General features: G+C 41.1%; 1 protein-coding gene across 1 annotated transcript in view; it reads left to right on the top strand.

The window, feature by feature from the left end:
* Skp1 (S-phase kinase associated protein 1) overlaps positions 1-8,568 on the top strand; it is a 21,114-nt gene extending 12,546 nt beyond the window's left edge. Inside the window, exons 3-6 of the mRNA XM_008827853.3 lie at positions 242-315; positions 5,437-5,580; positions 6,811-6,951; positions 7,736-8,568. Of these exons, the coding sequence (XP_008826075.1) occupies positions 242-315; positions 5,437-5,580; positions 6,811-6,951; positions 7,736-7,771 (395 nt within the window). The 3' untranslated portion in view covers positions 7,772-8,568. The remainder of the gene's footprint in view (positions 1-241; positions 316-5,436; positions 5,581-6,810; positions 6,952-7,735) is intronic.

Below are 8,568 nucleotides of genomic sequence, written 5' to 3'. Positions count from 1 at the left end.
ATATTAAAAATTTTTTTAAATAAAAATGAGTAAAAATGAGGTCCAGCTTTCTCAGATTTCCCAGATTTCTGCTTAGTTATTTATACATCTTTTCTGATATTATTGGCAGTTCTTAGTAAAAATGCTTTAAATTTTCATTCAGAAAACATGTCTTTCAAGTTACGAGTTATGTGTGTGAGACATCATTTAGTTGGTGGGCTAAGAGATGGAGTTAAATGATGGCTTTTCCTGGTTTTCTTAGATTTGGGAATGGATGATGAAGGAGATGATGACCCTGTTCCTCTACCAAATGTCAATGCAGCAATACTAAAAAAGGTAAGATGACTTTTTTTGTGTGTGTATGTGTGTTCGAGATTGAATTTAGGATCTCGAACATGCTGAATACATACCTGCAGCCCTAGGCAAGGTCTTACATTAAATTGGGGGCTCTAAGGGGAAGTGGGGATGAGGAGGGGCTCTAAATACCATCAAATTATATTGTATGAAAATCACCCAAAAAAATCAATAAAAAATAATTATGGGGACATGAAGTGAGGTGGAGTAGGGAGGTAGGGGAAGATCTGGGAGGAAATGGATAAGGGGTTCTGTGGGAGGGAGTCTGAATATTATTAAAAATATGTTGTATGAAATTCAGTGTTACAGCCAGGCATGGTGGCACTTGCCTTTAATCTCAGCACTGGGAGGCAGAGACAGGTGGATCTCTGTGGGTCAAGGACAGCCTGGTCTACAAAGTGAGTTCCAGGCCAGCTAGGGCTAAAGGGAGACCCTGACTCAAAAGACTGGAGAGAAAAAAAAAAAACACCTGGGAGTTGTTATAGTTGTGAGACATCCAATGTGGGTGCTGGGATCTGAATTCCCATCCTTTGGAAGATCAGCAAGTGCTTTTAACTGGAGAGACACCTCTCCAGCCCCTTTATTTTTTTTGAGATAAGTCTTGCTGGGTAGCTCAGTCTGGTCTTGAACTTGGAATAATCCTGATGATGCCATCATATTTTCTTTTTTTTTTCATATGAATGTATTGCCTGTGTGTGTATAAGCGTACCTGTGTCGTGCAGTGTCTGCAGAGGTCCAAAGAAGGCATCAGATCCCCTGGAACTGGAGTTTCAGACAGTTGTTAACTGCCATGTGGGTGCTGGGAATCGAACCTGGGTCCTCTGAGAGCAGTCAGTGCTCTTAACCACTGAACTCTCTCTCTAGCCTGCCATCATATTTTCTTAATGAACTTAGCTTTTAGACTTATGATTGTTCCTTTGTGTAAATGGGTAGTTTGGTTTGTGGATATTATATGCACATGTGTGTTGCAGGTGTGTGCCTGGATGCCAGAGGAGGATATTGAGTGTCCTGGTCTGTCATTCTCCTTATTCTCTGGAGACAAGGTCTCTCACTGAACCTGAAGTTGGCTGGTAGCCAGCAAGCCCTAGTAATCCTCTCATCTCTATTTCTTTAAAAAAAAAAAAAAAACTGGGTTAGAAGTATGCGGTGCACACACACATGCATATACAACTTTTGTGGGTGCTAGAGAGATTCAAACTCGGGTCCATGCTTCCATAGTAAGTGCTTCTTGCCCACTGAGCCATCCCCCAGCCCTCAATTTTTGTTTTGAGACAGGGTATTACATAGCCCAGGCTGACCTTGAACTCACCATGTAGTTGGAGGATAACCTTAAAACTACTCTTCCTTAGGGCTGGAGAAATGGCTCATAAGTTGGAGAAATGGCTCATTCGTTAAGAGCACTGACTGCTCTTGCAGAGGACCTGGGTTCAGTTCCCACATGGTGGCTAACAACCACCTGTGTCTCCAGTTCTAGGAGATCCAACACCCTCTTCTGGCCTCCGAGGGCACTGCACAACATGGGCACACTTCCAATAATGCAGGCAGTACGCTCAGACACGTAAAATAAAAATAATAAAATTTTGGGGGGGGGGTGCTCTTTTTGAGACAGGGTCTCCCTGTAGCCCCAGCTGTCCTGGAACTCACTATGTAGACCAGGCCGGCCTTGAACTCACAGAGATACACCTGCCTCTGCCTCCCAAGTGTTGGGACTACAGGTGTGCGCCACCACGCCCTACAAAAATAATAAATATTTTTAAAAAATTTAAACTATTCCTCCTCTGCCTTCAGTATAGGGATTATAGACTTGCACCACCATGCCTGCTTTTGTTTTGTTTTTTTATTTACTTTTTTTTTTTTTTTTAAAGGCAAGGCTTGTCTCCTTATAGGTTCAGCTGATCTGTAGCTCACTATGTAGATCAGACTGGCCTCCATCTCACAGAAATCCATCTGCCTCTGCTTCCTGAGTGCTGAGATTAAAGATGTCTGCCACCATGCTCAGCTTTGTTTATATTTCTTACGCTATTTTCATTGTCCATCTTTTAAAAAAAATTTATTTTATGTGTCTTCTGTCTGCATGTATATCAATGTAGCCATGTTGTGCAGTTCCCAAGGAGGACAGAAGAGGGCATCAGTGATTGCCTGGAACTGGAGTTACGGACAGTTAACTGTCATGTGGGTGCTGGGATTCAAACCCAGGTTCTCTGCAAGAGCAGTCAGTGCTTTTAACCACTGAACTATCTTTCCAGCTCCATTTGTCCAACTTTTTTTTTTTTTTTGAGAAGCCCCAGCTGTCCTGGAACTCACTATGTAGACCAGTCTGGCCTTGAACTCACAGAGATCCGCCTGCTTCTGCCTCCCGAGTGCTGGGATTTAAAGGCATGCGCCACCAAGCCCAGCTGTCCAACTTTTTAATGGACTTAAAAAAAAAACGTTTTTATTATGTGTATGAGTGTATTGCCTGCATGTATGTAAGTGCACCCATGTTATGCAGTGCCCATGGAGGTTAGAAGAGAGTGCCTGGAACTGGAGTTAGGCACAGTTGTTAAGAGCAGCCAGTGCTCTTAACTGCTGAGCCATCTCTCCAGCCCCTTATTGGACTTTTAAAAAGTAGTGATATATTAAAAAATAAATGGTAATTTAAGAGTACCTTTTAATGACACTAAATACATTCACAATGTTGTTTAACTATCCCCAGTAATCATCTCTAGAGCATTATTGTCATCCCAAATAAGCTCTGTAGCCATTAAATGGTAGCTTTTCATCCCCCTACCTCATTGAGATACTGATAAGCAGCCACACATTTGTCCTTTTATAAGGTTTGTTTTATTTAACACAGTGTTTTCAGGAGCTGGAATTACACATGGTTGTAAGCCCCCTGATGTGGTGCTAGGAATCGAGCACTGACCCTCAAATAGCAGCAAGAGCTCTTAACTGCTGAGCAATCTCTTCAACCCTCTAATGGACTTCTTTAAAAAGTATGCTGCCAGGTCTGGGTGGCACATGCCTTTAATCCCAGCATTCAGAAGTCAGAGGTGGGTGGATCTCTTTAGTTCAAGGCCAGTAAGAGATACATAGATCCTGTCTCAAAAATAAATAAAAATAAAAATTTTGTTAGGATACACATAAAATTTATCTTAACTATGTTCAAATGTATAGTTTGTTGGCATTATGTAACAGGCTTTTTTATAAGAATTAAAGTTTTTACCACTTATCTTGGGTAATCATATTTTTGTGGTTTAGAAGCTGCTTGTATCTAGTTGGGGTTGGGGGGAAGGTGTGTGCATGTGCACACGCAGGCATGCAGAAACTAGAGCAGGACATCGGGTACCTTATCTACTTCAATTGCCTTAAGATAGGGTCTCTCACTGAACTGGGAACTGATGGTTTGGGGTAGACTGACTGGCCAGTAGGTTCTCAGAATCTGGCTTTCTCCTCCTTTCAGTGCAGCCGTGCCTGGCTTTATGTGAGTGCTGGGGATTTGAACTCAGGTCCTCATGCTTGCAGACCAAGTGTTCTTACCCACTAAGCCATTTCTCTAGCCCCTAGTTCTTTTTTTTTTTCCTTAAGAATTTTGAGCTGGGCGTGGTGGAGCATGCCTTTAATTCCAGCACTGGGGAAGCAGAGGCAGGTGGATCTTTGTGAGGTCAAGGCCAACCTGGTCTACATAGTGAGTTCCATGACAGCAGGGAGACCTTGTCTCAAAAAGACCAAAAGGAAAAAAAAAAAGGGGGCTGGAGAGATGGCTCAATGGTTAAGAACACTGACTTGCAGAAGACCGGAGTTCAAATCTCAGCACCCACATGGCAGCTAACAACTGGGGATCTGACAGCCTCTTCTGTCTTCTGCAAGCATTGTACAACACAGGTGCAGTTGCTTACATGCAGGCATAACACTCATAAAATAAAAATAAATATTTTTTTTTTAAAAAATTGAGTATTGTCAAGTAGCATAATCTTGTATTAAGGTAAAATGCTTCTAAAAACTTTTGCTTTGAGTTATTCAGAAGCTGGTGTCTTTTAGGTTAGGACACAGCTGTGACTAAAGGATAAAAACCACTCTAAAGCACTTGGAAAGCAGAGGATGTATTGCATCTTAATACTTCTGAGTTACAATCTGCCTTTAAGTTAAAGTCAGGGCAAGAACCTAAAGGTAGGAGCTGAAGCATGGACTATGGAAGAAGGCTGCTTTTAGGCTTGCTCCCCTGGCCTGTGCTCAGCTTGCTTTCTTATGCAACCAAGATTCCCTGCCCAGAGGTGGCACCACCCATAGTGAGCTGCTCTCCCACATCACTCAACAATCAAGAAAATGCCTTACAGAGATGGTCACTGGCCAGTCCAATGGAGGCAGTACCTCAAAGGAAGTTCTCTCTTCCCACGTGTCTGGTTGACAGCTGAGGCTATCCAGCACACACCTGTCCTTAAACATACACATATCACACTAAAATACACAAATCAGCCGGGTGTAGTGGTGCATACCTTTAATCCCAGCACTCGGGAGGCAGAGGCAGAGGCAGAGGCAGGTGGATCCTTGTGAGTTCAAGCCCAGCCTGGTCTACAGGTCAAAAAGACCAAAAAAAAAAAACCCAACAAATTAATTAAAAATCTCTTCCCTTATGGAGCATGTGTTCTTAAGGGATATGGACAGAGTATGAGAAAGAGAGATGTTCCAGCCAGCTTGGGCTGCAGGGAGAATTGGTCTCCAAAAAAGTATTTTTTTAATTAAATAAAAAACGGCTGGCAAGATGCTCAGTAGGTAAGGATGCTTGCTGTCCATCCTGATGACCCGAGTTTGATTCCTAGAACCCACATGGTGGAGGGAGAAACCCTGAGAAGTTGTCCTCTTACCTCCATAGAGTCAGTGTGTGTGTGTGTGTGTGTGTGTGTGTGTGTGTGTGTGTGTGTGTGTGTGTGTGTGTGTGTGTATGTGTATGAGAGAGCAAGAGAGACACAGGATGGGAACATTAAATGTTAAAAAAATTAGTTTGATTATTAACTTTTTGTCATGTCAGCTTGAGCTAGTTCTTACCCCAGTGTAGGACTAATGCCTCAGCATTGGGATGAGAACTTTGTGACAGAATGAGGACTTGAGCTGCTGCTGTTGTAGGTCATTCAGTGGTGCACCCACCACAAGGACGACCCTCCTCCTCCTGAGGATGATGAGAACAAAGAAAAGCGGACAGACGATATCCCTGTTTGGGACCAAGAATTCCTGAAAGTTGACCAAGGAACACTTTTCGAACTCATTCTGGTATGTTATTAATGGATAAAGCCGTTCATTCCAGAGCCTTTACCACTCACTTGAGTTGAATTTGCCAAATGCATTGATACTGAATTGATAATATTCTCTGAACTCAGGTGCAATGCTATCTACTATATACGTTTTAGTAATCACATTAAGTGTAAGTTATCCAAGCACCAGTTGAGAGGTGAAAATGGCCGATCAGATGGGCTGGCCCCCATCTCACAGAGATGCCTCTGCCTCCCAAGTGCTGAGATTAAAGGCATGCCCCACCACCACGCCTGGTGAAACCTACTTTTAAATATACAGGCACAATTAGATTCAGAGATGGAAAGAGTATGCTAACACTAATCAAAAGAAAGCTGGAATAGCTGTATTAAAATAGGTTTTGAAGCTGGATGTGGTGGATGCACACTTTTAATCCCAGCACTTGGGAAGCAGAGGCAGGTGGATCTCATAGTTCATGGCTAGCCTGGTCTACATAGCGAGTTCCAGCCCAGCCAGAGCTACACAGTGAGACCCTGTCTAAAAACCAAACAAAACCCCCCAATAAAATGGATTTTGGAGCAAAGAGTATTAACAGGTTTAGAATGGGCTATTTCATAATAAGGGGATCAATTCATTAAAAGTACATGATCATAAATGTCTACTTAGAAGCAGAACTTCAGAAAAGTGAAATAAACAGTGAAACTCAAAATTCTAGTCATTGATCGAAATTCCAGGACTTGTCTCCAAAACAAATAGGGAATCAGTAAAGACTAGGAAAACTTGGAAATACTATTAGATAATTTGTCTTAACTTACATATATAGAACTTTATGTTTAATCATAGCCAAATAAGTTCTTGTCAATATAGACCATTTTCTGGGCCCCAAAAGTTTCAAATTTAACAAATTAAAATCAAAATGCTTTTCTGACCTCAGTGAAATTAGCTTAAAAAATGTCTGGGAAAATCTGCAAATATTTAAAAACTAGCAATTTCTTAATTTATAGGTCAAAGAAGAAATTTTTAAATTAGTATTTGTAATATAACTGAGGGAAAACACTTAAAAATCTGTGGGATACAGTTAAAGCGATATGCAAGAAAATTAAAGAAGAAATTAAATTGAAGAGTATTAAAAGGTAGAGAGTTTCATAAAGTTCCTAAAATGATCTAGCATTTTAAACTTGATTCAGTGTGCATTGCTAGTCATTAAAACATCCTAGTGCACATTAATGAAAGCCAGCTATCATTTTACAGGCAGCAAACTACTTAGACATCAAAGGTTTGCTTGATGTTACATGCAAGACTGTTGCCAATATGATTAAGGGGAAAACTCCTGAGGAGATTCGTAAGACCTTCAATATCAAAAATGACTTTACTGAAGAGGAGGAAGCCCAGGTAGGTAGCACACAATTATCTGTGATTACTTTTTTTTTTTCTTTTTATGTGTATGCGTGCATTGCCTGCATGTAGGTAAGTGCACCCGTGTCGTGCAATGCCTGCGGAGGTCAGAAGAGGCTGTCGGATCCCCCTGGAACTGGAGTTAATGGACAGTTATTAGCTGCCATGTGGATGCTGGGATTCAAACCTGGGTCTTCTACAAGAATAGTCAGTGTTCTTAACCACTGAGTCATCTCTGCAGCCCCATATACTGGTTTTTTTACTGGTCTGTCTCTTACTCTAAGCTCTTAGATGATATTGTTCTTTTGTAAACATAAGAAAAATGGATTTTGAATTAAAGGGGCTCTTAATTCATTAGCAGTCTTTTTCTACCTGGGACCTTGTATATAAGCCTTGAATAGCTGGCTTTAGAAAAGCAGGCTCCAAAGTTGAGTGTATACTAGTACTTTAGGGAACCTTATGGTGAGATAATAAATGATAATGTCAGAATGATTTTGTTGACAAGACAACGAACTGAAATTACAAGAAAGAATTAACTGAATTTACTTGCCAGATTTGGTGATTGGAACTGTAATTGCCCCATTGCTCTTGCTTTTTTGATGACTTCTGGGAAGAATAAATACCTGAGGAGACACAAGAACGGGAATTAAGGCATGCGCTCTTACTTAACTTGACACTTGCCCAGCTTTCCATCTGCCCTTCTCACCATGCACTGTTGGATGGAGTGGGTAGTGCTTGGGAGTCTTCAATGTTCAAGGGACCTCTTGTGTCTCTCTTCTAGGTGCGCAAAGAGAACCAGTGGTGTGAGGAGAAGTGAAGTGCTGTGCCGACACTATGAGGATGGCGCCGATACTAGTTGCACTGCTCTGTTTATAATTGTTAATAGTAAATGCAGCAGCAAGTAGTTGTGTTAGCATAATGTCCTCACTGCATGTGTAGTTCCAGTAGATCCCAAACTTATGGTTGTTGAGTCACTTCTATTATGAGTGGAAGTTGTTTTTTTTTTCTTTACTCTGAATAAAATGGAATTAGGGTTCTCTGCAGAAAGTGGCATTTTGGGCTCTTTCTGTAAAGCGATTTCTGCCTAGTTTATTGTCCAGTTAACGTCAGTGAGCTTTTCAGAGTTGGCATTGTAAATAAAACAACTTATGAAAAGTATTCTGTAATAGAATTAACAAAATACAGTCTTTATTCATGATTTGGAAACTGGAAAAGGGTGACTTGAAGCTGATGTTCCAATGGGGTTGATGGGATCTTACAGACCCAAGTGAGGCAGCCCTGCTTCTGCCTAGCCTGCATGTAGCTGGGCTCTTCGTAATTGGACCTGAGGACTGACTTCATTTGTCTTTTTCTTTTGTTTTTTAAATCTCAGCTTTGAATACGTTGCCTAGAGATTAGTTTAGTACCCAGTTTGTGCTTTGGGAGGTGGGGATGTAACTAGATAATTTGTTAGCTTTTCAATTAAAGACACTTACTTCATGTGGTATGTCATCTTATTATCAGTGTGCCCACATGGGAAAAAACACTACTTGCATGTAAAAAGTAACATCTTTAACATAAAACAGCCATCATAAGTGCAAGATACTTTTCAATAAAAAGGTTATTTAGTAGGCA

Source organism: Nannospalax galili, unplaced genomic scaffold (genome assembly GCF_000622305.1).
Source record: "Nannospalax galili isolate Female #2095 unplaced genomic scaffold, S.galili_v1.0 scaffold970, whole genome shotgun sequence".
NCBI classification, from domain to species: domain Eukaryota; kingdom Metazoa; phylum Chordata; class Mammalia; order Rodentia; family Spalacidae; genus Nannospalax; species Nannospalax galili.
This window is presented reverse-complemented; position numbering and strand designations above follow the sequence as displayed.